This window comes from Macrobrachium rosenbergii, chromosome 56, assembly GCF_040412425.1.
Source record: "Macrobrachium rosenbergii isolate ZJJX-2024 chromosome 56, ASM4041242v1, whole genome shotgun sequence".
In the NCBI taxonomy this organism is placed as follows: domain Eukaryota; kingdom Metazoa; phylum Arthropoda; class Malacostraca; order Decapoda; family Palaemonidae; genus Macrobrachium; species Macrobrachium rosenbergii.
The window spans coordinates 77,468,659-77,486,634 of NC_089796.1; the positions used below are offsets into that span (position 1 = coordinate 77,468,659).

At 35.4% G+C, this 17,976-nt stretch overlaps 1 protein-coding gene across 1 annotated transcript in view; it reads right to left on the minus strand.

The window, feature by feature from the left end:
- Positions 1–759: 759 nt before the first annotated feature.
- The window catches only part of LOC136836383 (nuclear pore complex protein Nup153-like), a 44,725-nt gene continuing 27,508 nt past the window's right edge, over positions 760–17,976 (minus strand). The window contains 2 exon segments of the mRNA XM_067100576.1: positions 760–3,245; positions 5,115–5,188. Of these exon segments, the coding sequence (XP_066956677.1) occupies positions 3,170–3,245; positions 5,115–5,188 (150 nt within the window). The 3' untranslated portion in view covers positions 760–3,169.

Genomic DNA, 17,976 nt, shown 5'->3' on the forward strand with positions numbered 1-17,976 from the left:
ATCAACTTGTCACCGAGTACTTGTTCGAACTGAGGAATACTCTTACATAAATGGCTATGGTTTGTACTCCCACAGGAACAGACAGACATACCATAGCTGTTTGCTAATTTTGAAGTCCATCACTGTCTCCACTTTTGTTGCAATTTTACCATTTTTTGGGGGCAGTCATCAAAAGTTCTGACTGCATTTGCTAAAGAAGGTTGAATGTTTACATCAGCCTGTAAGTTGCTGGATGGTTTTAAGTCCAGGTCTACAAGTCTTATTTTTTACTGCTTGTTTTTTGTGTTGGGCTTATTTGGAGTGACCCTTTAGTTACTTTACATGTGAAACTGATGTATTCTGGCTAGCACATTCCTCGAATCCTGGTTTCACCCATCATACTTGGCTAACGTGATCAACCAGTCTCAAAATTTCCACATGAAGATCACAGTTACTGCATTACATTTTTTTCAGCTGCATAATCATAAACTTTCATCTTGCCTATACCTGGAACATACCCAGTCAGATTTATCTTTCCATATCATATCCACATGATCCACTGGCTAAATGAAGAAGAAATCTAGTACTACTGAAATTTCAGTCAAACTATCAACTAAAGCGGAGGGACATTTCATTGAACATAACTTTTAAGCTTCCCAAAAAGATTTAATCTTTCTCAGTGCAGCCCTTTAGATGCTAAGTTGGTGTGTCTAACTTGTAGATGCAAAAAAAAAAAAAAAAAAAAAGAAGAAGAAGAAGAACAGGTTCTTAAAAGGCCACTTCCAGTATAGAATGCTCCTTTATTGAACATTTCACACTCACACCGAGTAATGCAAAACCAGATGACATATACTCTCAGCAGTCTAACTCCTTCACACTCACACTTCACCAATTTGTACATATTAAGAGTCACATTGATATAAAATAATCTTATCAGTATTACAATAAACCTCTCAGGGATCCAACAGACAGGACAAGACAAGGGGCGGTACACTCCGCTTCTCACAACCAGCCACTCATTTCTAGTCACTCGTTTTTACTACTCATATTAGTTACCGCAACAGCAGCCTACAGATACAACTCGCATTTAACACAAGTCCGTCAGCTATACCACACTAATGAAGTGTTCGTACATTTTCAAGGAGTGAGCCTGCCTTGGTATTCTATATACATCACTTATTTATAAAGCGCACAATTGTCGCATCTTGCAGAGGACTTTGCATGAGCAACACTAAAGTGGGGGGTGACAAGCTGCGGATGGCTAATACCAGGGGCAGTGATAACCACAATGAAAGGCTTTACTTAATCTATTATAAAGTATTATTTATAGAAAAAAATTATCCTGCTATATTCAGTGACAAAAACTTGACATTAGCTATCCCCAGCATTCACCTTAGTAACATAAAATGCTATGTCCACCTGCACTATTCATTTGTTTAAAATATGTACAGCCCTTTGTAGCAAGATGTTGGAATAACCTGTGCGACAAGAGAACTATGAACATTCCTAATGAAAACTTAAAAAAATATGAAAAAAAAAAAACAATGGCCATTAACCATGGGCATCATATAAAATATTCAACAATGATCTCCTAACAAGGAACCGTGAAACAGTATGACTTCATGGGCTTGCTAAGCCTTAAGTATGTACAAAGAATGTTCATAGTGGTAAAAAGACTTCATTCATGAAAAAAGCTTAGTTGAATGCCTCTTCTGAAATCACCACAAAGCCCCTACCTGTGCATGGTCAAAGAGGGTCAATTTAAAATACAGTATACACCATTTACACTTTAGTGATATAACAGAGTATCTATTCTAATACTTTGTGCTCCTGATAAAAAAATAGTGAAATAATTTTTAAAATATTCTACAATAACCATGCACAGGGAGGAGAAGTGTAGCACAAAGCTTACAAAACTGTCTGGGTTGATATATAAAGCACAATTTCATATTCATTACAGTTTCATCAGGCCTTTTCACAGAGTGAACAACAGTTAACGAGATCCATCAGGCTATAAAGAACTCAAGTGAAAAGTGACATGAATATAAAATCGTGGCATAAGCCCAACCTGGCCAATAATTTATGTACAGTGGCCAACGATCGACCTGTAAATGAAATACAGTAATCATACTGTAGTTGTTAGGTGAACTCATGCCCCCAAAATAAAGCCTACCTCTCCAACTTAAAGATTTTCTCTTTTTAAGAGATCATTTCGCTGGTATAAAACTAGTTTTCTGTAAGAAATTTACCTTCATATTCCCTATTCAGTAGGAGGAACATGTAAATATGATACAATTTGGTTTCAACTTCTGCAATAAAGCAGTTTTAATACCTATTAAAACGTCTCTCAAATAAAACAAGAGCAAATCATCTGAACTACCCAAAGTAAACTCTTGCCACAGTAAACAACGCAATAAAATCTTCGGATCAAATCAATAAAAAATATATATAGCTATACCAAAGGATGAAACAGCAAAAATATCACTAAACTTGATCTGCAAAATACATAACACTAATAAACTGACACTCACTGCTTGCAACAATTTAAAAAAAAATTCTTTGTGACAGCTTTTCTATCAAAAGATAAAACTACTCAAAAATCAAAGTCAACAATCTAAATGTGATAGCGCTATATCCGTGTCTACCACATATATACGGTATATATCTCATGAATATATATATCTGCAATGCATGACTGTCAGTTGCTATAAATAAAAGCTCACTATTACAGGAGTTTACTGTTGTTCATGGTAATTTATACAAATGCTCCCTAATATCACAAACTGGAACAAAGGGAAGTTTAAGAGGCATTGTGAAGCATTTACCTAGACCACTAACCTAAAGTGACTAATAAAATGAGAGAGAGAGAGAGAGAGAGAGAGAGAGAGAGAGAGAGAGAGAGAGAGAGAGAGAGAGAGAGAGAGAGAGAGAGAGAGAGAGAGAGAGAGAATTGAGAAAAAACCTGACAACTTAAGTTAATTTACAGCATTTCCCAAGTAAAGCACCACATTTAAAATCAAAAGCGCTCTTTCCTGATATAAAAAAAAAAAACAAAACAGGGGAACATAGGAGGAAAAATAAGCAACAGCCCCCAAAAGAATAACTGTCATAAAAAAATAATTGACGTGGGTTATATACATATATTATCAATATAAAGACACGATTTGGTACAAAACGGAGCAGCTATGAGTTACTGCTTTCGTCTTCTTGCTTTCTTTACTACACGGCCACTTGGAGGTGCGGGCGCTGCATAGGGATTATCCGCACTGAAATGGAAAAGAAAACAAATGCATGAAGTAAATATTTCTTCCAAGACAAAATAACTAACTTTACCATCCGATATGGAACATTTTTCCCAAATTTCTTCCCGGACAAAATACCTAATTTTCCTATCAGATGTGGAACATTTTTCCTCAAACATAAACATAACTTCATGTACATTCACCTCTCCAAAGCAAACTAAAGTTTACTTTCAATTGTCACACACATTTCAAGTTCACTGTCCTGAATGCCAACTGATATTTTTCTTTAAAAGACTTTTTACATCAGCTATGTACCAACCCTATCTAGCCTTACATTGCAACAAACAGTTAAGTGTTGTGTTACACTGGCAGAGCCTTGCATATTTCTGTTAACTTGCATATTTGTAGATGAACAATATTATCACTGCATAAATACCATGCATTTCTACTACAGCATACATATTTTTTATAAGTTATCAACCTCTTCCCTTTACAAGCTGTAGAGAAATAGAGTGAGTCCAAAAGTGGTTGGTGAACTTTGGAACACTTGATTTTGACAAACCTTTTCCTTAAAGAACAGCACATACAAATTTATATGCTTTTAGATTTTGCTTTATATCTTAGTTAATTTCTCTATTATTTTTCAAGAGTTTAACCACTGATGTTCAACAATCTATGAATAGATCACTGTTACTATTCAACATGACTAGGTACATAATGTTAAACATCACTGGAGTTTAGCTAGATGTCCAACAAGCTAGATGTCCAACAATGTTCAAAATACTATACTACACGGTACACTGTAGGGTTAAAAATCTCCCTTTTTAAAGATAATGGCAATTTATTATAAAAGGTATTAAAATTTTGTAGTAGAATTTTATATAGAACTAAATGGGAACACAGAGGAAGCATTAAACCCCACTAGCATAAACTTCAACTAAAATGAGTTTTTTTTTTTTTTGGTACTCTTTGGTAAAGTATATTACAAAAAAGATATACAAACTCTGCTACAGATCACCCAAATAGTCACTGTTACAGCATGAAAAATAATTGTGCAGAAAGCAAGCATGTCAGAAAAAAAAAAAAAAAAAAAAAAAAAAAAAAACAACAACAGGTGATTTGCCAACCCCAAAACTCAAAAGCTTAAGGTTTACAGTAGGCGACCTTATGTATTTAACTGGGACTTTATGTGGTCAGGTCATTCAGCACTGGAAATAATAGTAGGGCATAGCTGAAATACACATTTTAAAAATAAAAACATACACGACCCCCTACGAAAGGTGTCGCCTGTCTGTGTTGTATAGCTCTTAATGAATTCTGCTTTTAAAGGACAATGTTTCAAACCCATTCATTCACTAGCCACTTGAAAACCTCTCCCAGAGCAAAAGTTGTGACGTGACATTTCTCTCTGCTGTTTGCGGTTACTACTCGTGCTGTTATGATCACTCTGGAGGGTCTTTAAAGAATTTTTTACCTTTTTAAGCTCTGTAATTATTGGATTTCTTATACTTTTCTATCAAAAAATTAAAACCTGATACCCAGCAAATGCTTTCATTAGTGGCGAACACCATTTGCAATAAGATAACAGTAACTCAAGTACTTAACAAAACTTCCTGCTTAATTAAATAAAGAAATTTTGTTCAACTACTAAACAAGAGAGCAAAAATTTGTTTAATATTCAGTGAAAGTGCAAAGCTATTGGTCAACATCCCAAGAAAGAACCTAAAACCTATATTAACATAATACACTTCACCAAAGATAAAAAATTATAATCCTCATTACAACGTTAATGTTATTTTCAACGGTAATGAATCTTCGTTACAAAATCCTAATCAAGAAATGTTAACTCCATACTGTCAACACCACACAGGTACACACGGACTGCTAACTCACCCAAAAGCAGGGGCTTCTACAGGCGTACTTCCAGCACCAAACTGAAATATCCTGGAGGATGCGTCCCCGGTGTTCTGAAAATGATAGTTGCAAGTTAAGGCATGTTCCTATACAATGTCAAATAAACTTTCACTTACTAATTGAGTGCATTCCATTAAGTGTTATATTATGTAGTTTAATCACACACCATAGTTAAAACTCATGATTCTCATAGTTGCCTAAAAGATTTGTTCTTTATACATTAAAACTACATCTTAATTAGCCAACAACCAATTTTCTAAAAAGCTAATAAAGAATGGAAGGACAAAGGTAAGTTCTCCCAACATTATCCAAGTCATTCATCACTTGCCAAATTATATAACACAAAAACATTTAACTTTGTTAAAACTACATTTCAGCATTGTGGGGTTGGTTCATATGGAGTACTCGTCAAATAACACATCCATAGGTTAAGCAAAGGGTTGATAAGCATTTCAAGGACTTTTCCTTTTTCCTGAAATAAACAAAATTCTCTAACTTTTCCTTTTTCCTGAAATAAACAAAATTCTCTAAAACGTTTTTGCCTCATTCGAATTGTGATGTTGTGGAAGTGACTAAATTTTCCACCACCAATAAGGTGACTTGTACAAGACCCATATCGTTTCCTCATTAGGTCCTTCATTGTAAACCTGTCACTCTTAAATCAGGGCCATCCAAGCTATTTTCAGTGAGCAATGTCATAAAAAAAGTCAAGCATATCACTGTTATACTTTACAATGAATAATTATACGCAGCAGAAATTATTATTCCAAAAATTACTATAATTTACTTGCTTAATTAAAATTTATCAAAATAACTTTACATAAAACAATTACCAGATGCATCAATGGCTGTTTATATGATCATTATCGTTTTAATTATATACAGTACTGTACTTTCATATAGTGCAAAACACAAAAAGTAGCCCTGACTTGAAACTTTAGACTTAAAAGGTATGTCCAAGTCTGGAAATAAGTGAATGTATATTTCATTCTTAAGCCAGTAAGTGTTTTTCTCATCAGCTATAAATTATTTTTGTAAACCCGTTACACAGCCAAAGACAACTCTAACCACTCAACCAGAATGCAAGTGAGGCTTGACAGCTATGGAAATTTTAAATTAACGTCACAGGTTTATCATGAACATTTGCCTTAAATCATGGGGTGAGAGACATACATGGACAAAAGTGCCTGAATGACTAACTAGTCCAGCCAACAGGACACCGTTGAAAAAATTAAAAATTATGTAGCTATCTTAAGTACCCACAATACAACTCTTAGCTCCTGTTTGCTTATTACATAAGGAAGGTAGATTTCTGTACCTAAGTTATTTAAAACTTAAATATACTGTACTATGATTAACTGACAATTTTCTAATGAGTACAGGTATATGTGTCCTAACCTTTTTGATATCCAAGGTGTGTAATTGATAACACTTGTGCACTATACGGTTGACTGCTCTTGCCTGTGCTGATAATCTACATCCTTCTGATTGGTTGAACTATGCATTTTGATATTTGCAGTCTCCCTTTACCAGGTAGTAAACTGACATTTCATGTATCTTAGAAATTTCTGGGATTTCTATGCACAGCTTAGGAGATTGTAACTCAGTAACGACTACGGCTCCAAGACCTCTCAATCGATGACTTTCTAATCGACATCGAAGTCAAACTCTGCATTCTTGTTTTAATAACCTAAAACATGCCTCAGCACTAAGTTGAATGGCACATGCATATATCTGTTCATTTATTCTCAAAGTTTTTTGCAATGGTTTTATTTTGCATTGTTATAAGCAGGGATTCACATTTTTGTGTCCTCAGCAAACTTACTTAACCCTGGCATTATGGATAGCTTTTTCTCTGGTATATTTAGCAATATTTATACCTAGAAATGTGTGCTATTGGAACCATTTCACTGGGTGACACAGGTCTTCCCCCAGAAATAGATTTTTCCGTTGTCAAAATCCCTTTATTTTGCTTGTCAACCTTATATCTAGGTCATTTATGTAGATGATGAAGAGCAAAAGGGACTAAGTACCAAACTTTTGACTCTTTCCCAACATAAGATACCCCATACATATGCATGTACCGAGGATATTGTTTCATCTTATGAAATCTACATGCCATAAAAACTTAAAAGGTTGATTACATATTACTGTATCTTCATTACAAAAAACCATGCTGCCTGCTTAGAATCAAAATGCTTGTAAAAGTTTCGTTACGCAATAGACTTCAAATAGTTGTCCAGGAGTTGAAATTTCTTAAATACTGATGAAATATTTCGTTGTTTTCCATCATTCACTGCCTTTCTTCATTCTGAGGATACTTTGCATACGTCATGAAAAGCAAGAAGCAACTCTTCCGCTCCTTTAATCAACCTCAAATGGAAATCAACTTAAGACACACTTTCTTGGTTTAACATTTTCTTCGTGTCTTCTGACGTTTTGGTTAAACTTTCTTTCTGTGCTTTTCACTACCGTATTTCTCTGGTTAACTCCTTATGGCTCCTGTCTTTGGTCTGTTTTTGGAACACTAAGTCTTTCTGACGTGTCATCTGGTAAAATATTTATTTAGAGAGATCTGCCATCCCTACATCACTACCAATATTATCACCATCTCTATCTTTTCGTCACTACCGATATTATCGCCATCTCTATCTTTTATGGGACCTGTTGTCCTCTTGATTGGTTTCCTACTGTTCACAATTGCATTTTCTTTTGAGAGAGAGAGTTTACTACCCTGATTACTAATAGCAATGATGCTGGATCTCAATTTCGAAGTGGGTGCTAGCAATTCCACTGGGTCAGAATTGTACCTTAAATTGGGGTCACTTGAATATTGTCTGGTGGCATAGCACCTGGCGACTAGTGTAACTCATTTCTATATATTCACACCAAACGATCAGTGATGGTTGAAATAAAGCAAGAGAGATACAGTATTTCCCTGTGATAAGTTGAGTGCAAATGACAAAACATGACATTCACATTCTTGGATGACATTTGCTATGGTGCAGGCTGGGGTTGGGGCCATTTAACCCAGATTCTGGGGATTGTTGTGAAGAGCAAAGGTTTCTGATTGACTGATTATAAAATTTAGGTCTTGAAGACCAAGCACTGGAACCCATCAGGATTATTCAGCGCCATAATGAAGGTGAAATATACAAGTTGATGATAAGATTGATAATGAATATGTGAATGATGATATACTAGTAAAATTCAGCGTTAAAATATGAACGTAAAAAATGAAGAATGATACTGGACAGAACCGGCAAAAAATAAAAATATGTTGAACTTTTATATTAAAATATATACTTAGCATATAAAATAAATATGACTAAATAGTCTTCCCCATTAGTAAGTACTTTGCCCTAAGGCGATTAAATTTAGGAAAGTGCACCAGCATGTGCTCAACAGATAGCTTACCACCATAGAGAGCACAAATGGGGCACTGGTTCCCTCTAAAATATACCTATGAGTGGGCGGTATGTTTTAATCTTGCTAAGATGATCTCAAATCTTCCGTTATGATTAAAACCCAAACTCCAAAAATCGATACTTTTTCTGTTTCTGTGCTTCCTATATGTAGATAAAATTGGGGAAGTTCACCTCTGCTGCAATTTTGTATGGATGTATTGTCCGATAACTGGACACATATCCAAATGCGGCACCTTATTAGTTAAGAAATCACATCTTGCAGCATCCATATCCAGGAAAACCCTGAGATGAAGAACTTGATTCTACACATGCACATAAATAATATACAATTTTGTTTATTTGCATAAAATTGCTACATTCTAATTAGACAAAAAGAACCTGTAAGACATTTCCTGTGGATACCACATGCCTAGTAGCAGTGGCAAACCAACAGCTAACTAGCTCACTCTTTGTCTTTCTGCTGGCCGAGTAACAGTTAGTCGGTTCTCCCCAGCGTTTCAGCCACAAATGCCCTTAAATTTCTTTTCTTTACTTCTAATGACATCTTTTGTGAAACTGCCTATGGACTCGTTTTAACGGAATGTTCTCTTAACTAGAGGATTTCAGACTGATCACATTATACTTTATCTTTTTACACATTAACCATTAAGAGGTTTTTACAGGCTTTGGTCATGTACTTTATCTTTTTACACATTAACCATTAAGAGGTTTTTGCAGGCTTCGGTCACTGGCTGGCAAAAGGTGTTAAAGATGGGTTAAGTATATATGCTAAAAAAAAATATTTTATTCTGTATTTTTGTTTTTGGTTTTGCAAGTAAACTATACACAGTATGGTTATTTTTTCCCAGGGTAAAATTTCTGACTACGTACAGCCGTCAATATGGATACCTACACAATATAATTTAAATGCTACACACTATTAAACTTATGCTTAGATGTAACTTGCTATCAAGTGTGCTGATATTTTTAGATGTTCCATTAAATACAATTTAATCACACAAATATATGTACCATATTCCAGACTAGGCAATTACACTACTACTAATCACTTTTGATAACACACAAACACAAAATTGCTTACATGAATTTTTTTAATGCATTTGTTTCGTTGTGCGAACACAAGCTCTGAAATTCTAAGATCTGTGGTTAAAATAAGTGTAGCTGAACTGTACGTTTACCACCAGATAAGAAATAATTGTTAATTGTTGTGTGTATGTGAAGACGCATACATTGCATTAAGGTGAACTACATATGTACTTTCCCTTGTGAACTACTTTCACTTTAAAGCATAGGTATGCAGCTCTCGTCAACTGCTTTTTCCTTCTTGTTTCAGTGCTGCTGTAGTTAGTTGTTTTTAAGTATTTGTTGTCGCAGTAACTTTTTTCCCCAGTATATGTAATTAATAATTTTATGAAGTGTTGTAAATATTAAACTATGGCAAAATACAGCACTTTTTTTATGTATAGTTTTTTAAATATTTATATTTCAGATATTAGTAGCCTTGCAATATACAACTCTTGTTTTTTGAGAAATGGCTAAATTTTTTATCGCAGTTCTTTTGTTTTGCTTTTTGTTTTCCACAGGATTTTCTTGCAGGGACCAGTGTAAGGGGATAGTATCATTCTGCTTATCTCTTTTTTTTTTTTTGTGATCTTTAGCACAACTTTGAGATGCCTCAAAGACAATGTTTAGTTGCCTGGTAAGCCATGTCTGACTCTGACAGGGACTCTCACTACCTTGGCAGCTTACATAGAGGCTAGATATGTACTCGTAAATTTGCCTGCGAGTATGAACTAAAAGCTATAGGTGAATTAAATGCATCAACTGTATCACAGCTGCATTCTGTTAGCAGTCCTGCTCCTCTGCTTTGAGATGTTTCCGTGATGGAAAAACCTTTCACCTGATGATGCTTGTGCCTCCCTTCCAAGAAGGTAATGCCTCTCTCTCCTGGATACAGTACTGTCTTTCTGACAACTCAGCAAATTGCTCTGATGACTAAATAGCACCACTGTTTCATGAATTCATCAAGTCAACAATTCATACTCAGATTCAAGGAAGCCTTGAACCCCTTCTCTCTCTCTCTGTTCCTTCCATTTCTTCATTTCAGCCTTTTAACTCTCAACCAGCTGGTGGCTGTTTACTCCTTTGATGAAATGCTTACCATTACCTGATGGTTTTATCATATTTCTGACAAAATTAGTTTCTGGCAAGGGCCATCAGATTAATGGCAGATAATGCAGTTAGCATTTTAATAGTCTATCCTCTTCATGTTAAGGCTTGTTCCAAAAGTTAGTTTTAGTCCTTCTATCTATCCATGGGAGTCAATGAATTCAAGTAGGAGATTTGCTGTGACCATATTTGTTCAAGTTCTCTAAATGCATGGTCCCTTGTAAGGTCATTAGCAAAAGTGATCAGAGTGAAAAACCAAAACTAAAATCTGACTGCAGAAGGAAGGAAAAATTCTACTCGGCTTCAAAGTTGCAAAGCAAAGTGGTGGGAAACTGGAGAATCAAGAGAGCTGGATAATGGATAATGATAGTGCATTCTTTTGAAGATGGCTTGTTCAGTGAAGCCCTGAAAGATGTGGAATTCTGTCTGGAGGAGTGCTTTCAGGAAATTCATCATTTTGCTGTAGTCTACCTAGATAAGGGAAGAGCCAGGGAACAAGAACCAGTTGTGTGTGAGCAATGACCTTTTAAGTAGTTTTAGAAGAAATCAGGCAATAGGAAAAATGGCACACTCAAGGTTCTGAATGATGTTATTGGCTGCCTCACTTCACATTATCCTCAGGGAGGGATTTTCTCAAGGCACCTGGCTAGCTGTAGATTCTAGGGTTAACTACTCTTCAACCACAATGCCTTGTGGTCAGGTAAGTCCAGACTTCACGGAGTGCCATTTTGAATATTTTAAAGCTTTGGATCGCCATCACAGCCTGAATTCCCAATCTACATATAAATCAATCTACAGTGAGGAATAAGAGGCCTCACAGTAAGACTAATTATGATGCCATGCAAATAATAATGTAGTGGACAGAAAACAGTGCTCGTTCCCAACCACCAAATTATGTCAGCCCAACATACACTTCTCAACTGACCTTGAAACTACTGCTCTTAAGCATAATCAATCTTTGAAGAGTCCCTGCACAAGGTGAAGAGTGGCTGGAGATCCTTGAAATTACCCTTCAAGCAAATGTACTTTACTTCAATGTTCAAATGCGTCTTTACCCAAAAACACATCAATGATATGCTTTCCTGTAACCTTTAATAAACTGTTTATACTTCTGGGTTCAGAAAACAAAACCAACAAGCATACTAACTGTTTGTGCTTGATAATGTTCTCTTTTCCAAGCTTCAAATCATCATAATCTAATTCAACAATACACGTTTCCAATACGTGAGCAATTCTACTTTTCAAATATACCTCTTCATCATCTAGAGCCCTCATTCATGGTCCAGACAGGAATTCTGGTATCTCAAGACAGTAACTGAGCAGTTAAAAAGAGCTATAACACATTACATCTTCCTACAAGACTTCCCAGAATGCAAACTATCCTCTCATGAGTACAAGTTTTCAAGATAGGTGCAATCTTAAAATTGCTTGTGAAAGTGATGGAAGTTTAGAGAGCCCTGGTCTTTTGGTGGGACCTGGCTGCCACTGACCCCAAAATCACCAGGTCCAAAGAAAAAGCATGTCACTGAAAAAACTGCCCTTCTAGACAAAACCCAGATAGTTTGTTGACAGAGGATGAATTGGGGCATAGAAGGACATCCTGTAAATTCAAGGAAGCCAAGATGTTCTCCTCCTTGATGTCCTACTTCACTGACTTATCTCCATCCTTAAGGCAGTTTTCTACAGGAACTTGTTCAGTGGGCACAAGTCACTGATCAGGCGCCATCTTCCAGTTAGTCTTAGATAAATGGAGAATACTAGAGCTCAGCCAGTCACATCCTTGATCACCTTTTCCTGATTATCAACATCAGCTCTAGTCCAAGTCCTTGGCGAGTCAATGTTCACTCAGATACTTTACACTCCATAGTCCACTGGGTGCAATGTAAAAAGGAGGGCTTGTTTCTAGAAAGGGGAGTCAGCGACCAGCACAAGTCACGTCCACTTCTCGAGACTGGTGCCTCGAGGAAACAGCTGAAGGACCAATGACAATCAAGAAACCAATTTCAAAGCAGCAGATGCCAAAGTTCGGTTGCCTAGATTTTGTTCTTCCGTGCCCAGTACTTCCTTCTGTTGCCATACTGTGATGGCAGAAACACAGCACAAGGAGGGTCCATCTCAAGTAAAGTCATGAAAATTCGGTAGACCCTAGAAGGCAAACTGACAAATTTGCTTCAGTGATAAACCAAATTGAATACACATCTCCATTTACAATCTCTTCATAGGCAGTATATACTACTGCAAACAGTACTAAAAGCATAAAATACAATATAACTACACACCTTTACAGCTGGCTAAAAAGCAAAAAAAATTTAGATACCAATTAAGGGCAATGAAAAAAAGCAAAAACTGATATCTATGAAATACAGATTAGTAAAAAATTAAACCAAACCTAATTGAACTAATACAAAATTACTTGTGCCAAACAAACCTAGATTTTCACCATTAACTGCCAGCCTACTCCTGCACTAGTTAACATATTGCTAAAGAACTGTTTCAAGAAAACCAAAGCACTAAATGGAGAAAAGGGAAATTCAGTAAGGTGGGGAAAACAAAATGAGACATAAATACCTAAGGTAGCCAGAATACACTATCAGTAACAACCACTATTAATTATGCTCTTCATAAAAGACACATTATGTCAAGGTAACAAAGAAAAGAAATTATTAATACTGTATATAAATGAATGAATGAGTTATTAATGTCCAGGATACTATGTCAAACCTGTCAGACATTTTCTAACTGACCCTTAGAACCTGAAATAGGAAGCAACATGCGGATGATCGGTTACAACCTAACAATGGGTCACAGGTGCATATGCATCAACAGTGGCACTCAAGTACCCTCCTGCTTCTGCCTGCATGACATCAGACTACACGTTTCTGGGAGCAACTGAACGGCGCACAACGGCCCTGTGATTAATGGGTTGGTTATGAACCAATGTTAAATTCTTTACTGATTGTCTCCCAGTCCTGTCAAGTCAACTAATGTTCTGGTCCTGTCCTATACTGTTTCATATTTTGTTAGGCATGTTATGACTTCTTAGAGCTTATGTGTTATTTTTTTTTTGTCTTCTTTTCGCTAAGGATTAGCTATCCACACTATGACATCAGGTTAAAAATTCATGAAGTAACAACTACAATAATGTCCTTATAATATTGATGAATGCCTTCATTAACCTCGAGAAATGAGAATGGAGGTAAAATTACCATGAAAACAATAACTTTTCTTGAGGTTGTGAGGTGCCAATACCTCATATAAGGAAGTAATCCTGTATTCTTCTATAGTGTGATTTTCCCAGTATAGTAAACCCCTGTATTAGAGTGGGGGGGATGATCACAACCTCTAGAATTAGCTAAAGTCTGCAAATACTTAAACTCTCAAAACACTTACAACTGCTCTATTCTGATAGTTTTAATCACAAGAAAAACCACTCAAAAAAATGCTTAAAACTGAGTATTTTAATAAGTTTTATCACAAAGTGCATTCAGTTCTGAAAATATGAAAATACATTAATTAGTGAATATTTCTAACCGAAAAATGCATGAATGGGCTAATTTTCAAATAATGGGTAAGAATCGTTCCACAGAGAAATCCGTGAATGCTCGAGTCCGTGAATCGTGAGACCGCGAATAAGGGGGGTTGACTGTAATACGGAATCTGATAGCACTAAACGTCACTGCTTCTTAATTAGTTCTTATACACCAATCACTTCAGTTGAGACTAATGAAATCATGTTTAACTGTAATGTTAAAACCATTGGTAAAGCAATCACATCAAGTCACTGTCCAGTTTGGCTGCATTTTCACTTCCTTGCTCTTCATTTTCATTCAAAGCTATGCTTGTTGCATTTCCATATTAGACTATGCTTATTGCACGGCATTCTTCTCAACTAGTCCCCAAAGAGAAAAAAACCCATTGTAATAAAACACTTACTACAATGCTCCTGTGTTTCAAAATCAATAGAAAGAACTGCCTTTACTGTAAAAACTCTGCTTTGGTAGGAATACTCCCTATGTTAATTGCAATAAAAAAATATGGTAGGAATACTCCCTATATTAAATGCAATTAAAAATATGGTAGGAATGCTCCCTATATTAAATGCAATATGAAATAAGATATTCAAATCTTATCAAAATTAGTTATGGCTCCAGAAACACAGCACCGCAAAACAAATTAAATTGTACCATTTATTTTTTATTCAAAGCCACAGACCTAAAGTAGAAACAACAAAAAAACACCCCAGTCAAGAACAGATCTAGGACTACTGGTCGAGTTATTCCCTGCGTGTTTACATAAATTCGTTTGTTTTATGATCAGTTTGAGGATAAAAGCCTAATGTTCCTACCTCCACAGTACAAAACTACATTTCCTATTCCTACAAGAATAAGACTTTTTTCCATGAAAAAAGTTTATAACTGATTAACTTAAGCACCTCACAACTCCCAAGAATGTCAGGAAAAACAGTTCTATAGCACTGAACCTTAAATGTTTCTTAAGCTGCTTCTGTAAGTTGTATGACCAAACTTTACAAGCACAGCACAATGGGAACCAAGTTACTGCTAAGGTATATAACAACAGTTGACCTGACATTTCATGGATGACGTCTCATCAGTCCCCTGGGAAGGTGCAAATAAGTCAAATCAATTTAATCCTTAAAACCCCTCTAAAAATACTTGTACTGTAACTATTTTCATAGTTCAAAACACCAAAAAAACACACTAAAAATGCTTATACCTGAATGTTTCAATAGTTTTATCACAAAAAGTGCATTTTGTCACGAAAATATGAAAATACAGTAATTTGTGAATATTTCTCTATGGAAAAAACCGCAAATAGGTGAATTTTCCGCAAATAATGTTTATATATGTTCCACAGAGAAATCCACAAATAGGTGAAATCACAAATCAAGAGACGCAGATAGGCAGGGGTCCACTTTATATGCCATCATTTGCTCTTATATATAATATATATAAAAAAAAAAAAATACAGCCACTAACATCTTTTAAACATCTTGAACTCAAGTTGACATGATATGCATATACTTTTGATGGCAAGTAAATGAATCAGATTCATCTACTTGCCATCAAAAGTGTATGCATATCATGTCAACTTGAGTCAAGATGACATATTAAGCATGTTCAAAACTTTAGCATTATTATGCACAAACGAGTAATTTTTCATTATATTAGAAAACATGTTATTCAGCAATGCAAGTTACATCTAGATAACTACATAGAAACAAATGTAAAACTGTCAAATGCATTGCTAATTCCATGAACCTACAGCTAAAAGTTTTTTAGCCATCTCGATTCCTTCGCTAAGCAACCAATATAATGGTGTGCTTTGCTCTGGGCAGTAAAAGGACTAAAGGTTCTTTTTGCACTGATACTCTGTCTACTACCTAAACAGCTGAAATGCTACCCTTTATTCTTAACCCAGTCCCACAACTCTCGTCCTATCCCAACTTACAAAATAATTTCACAACATACCACAAAGCAAACCCCATGAAAGTCTAGCAATGCTAAATTAATTAGCTATTATTATTATTATTCAGAAGATGAAACCTATTAATAGGGAACAAGCCCAGAGGGGCCAATGACTTGAAATTCAAGCTTCCAGAGAATAAGGTGTTCATTAGGAAGAAGAGGTAAAGAGATATACAGAAAGAGGAGATCTTACTTATTAAAAAAATAAACTAAATTCATAAATAGATAAAAATGTATTAAAATGCAAGGAGAATAGTATTAGGGCAGTAATGCATTGCCACCTTGGCTTGAACTTAAGAAGTTCCAATTGCAACATACTTGGGCTATAATATTTCACCTAGACTAACATCCCTGTGGCATTGCCACCAATACAATAATTCACATCCATTATTGTAATACTGCATTATGTCAAGACCATTATCCATGCAGATCCACTTTCATAGATTTCACCCAACGGATTTGTTTGTAAATATGAACAGTAAATACATGGAAAGAAGAGACAGAAACTAGCATAAATGGGGTCAAATGGATACTGGAAGCTTAATGCCATTTACAATGCATTGCTCAAGGAACACCCTAGTGATAGCCCCATCAAGCATCCAGCCGTAAACTGGATACATATTTCAAAACAGCACTGTACTAGAAATAGTTCTAAATTATTGAGAACAATGCAAGGAATAATTCCATTTTCTTTACTCTTATCTGAAGTTATAGTGTGAATCTAATGTATGTAGAAAAAACTGGTATTCCACAAAGGGCAAATGCTATTTTGCAACTGAAGCATTCTCTCAAACCTCTAGCTCCAGAATAAATCTTATGACCACGATGGCTGGGCCTACAGAGTTTTCAAGCCATCCTTTGCTACATATATAATCTCTCTATATATACAGGAATGATTCCAAATTTCTTCAATCAAATGTTTTGACATCTTTCTAGTTTTTCACTGATCAAGATTAGAGAATGAGAAAAGAGCAATGTCTTCTCTACCAAACATTACACCTTTAAGATGCAAACTAATGATGGGGAATGCAAAAACAGTATTTACTTAACACCTAAACAATATCAGGCAACTAAACCATTGTGATAATCACAAATATTCACCAATAAACGATAATACATGTACTTAAGACCTATAACAGTTTTAATGGAATGCACGGTAAGTGAAAAACATGAAATAAATTTTTTTGCAGATTTTCATGGCATAATACACAATAAACAATGTAATCTTACAGCTATGCAAATTGTAACCCAATAAGACAGCAGAGATCAGGTGTTTTCTAAGCAGCCTAAATTGGGTGAAGTGGGAATGAAAGTTACTTCAACTGTGTATGTGGTAGGAAATTGAAGGGTTCCGTCTCAGAGATACAGCATTACCACAATCATTTTTCTTTGTGGCAAGTGCAATAATGCATTTACAAAATTTAGCTCAAGTATTTCTACTGTGTATGCAATGAGTCTCCAAAATATAGGATCCAAATCATTTAAGGCATTTTCTTGTCTTTCTGTTAGCGCAAATTATATGTACCATTATATTGCCCAGTAAAACCTGAATTTCGTGCAAGGCAGTAAGAAAAATTGTTACCTGTCATATACTAACAATTTGCTTTTCAAACATTTCTGAACGTTATTATCGCTTTATAGTACTAGAACCGTCCATTGACGTACTTTCTAACACTGATATTCATGATCGGTCACTGAAACTGAAAGAAGCTTAAAAGTCTAATGCATTTATCTAACGAAAAAATTATAATAATCCTA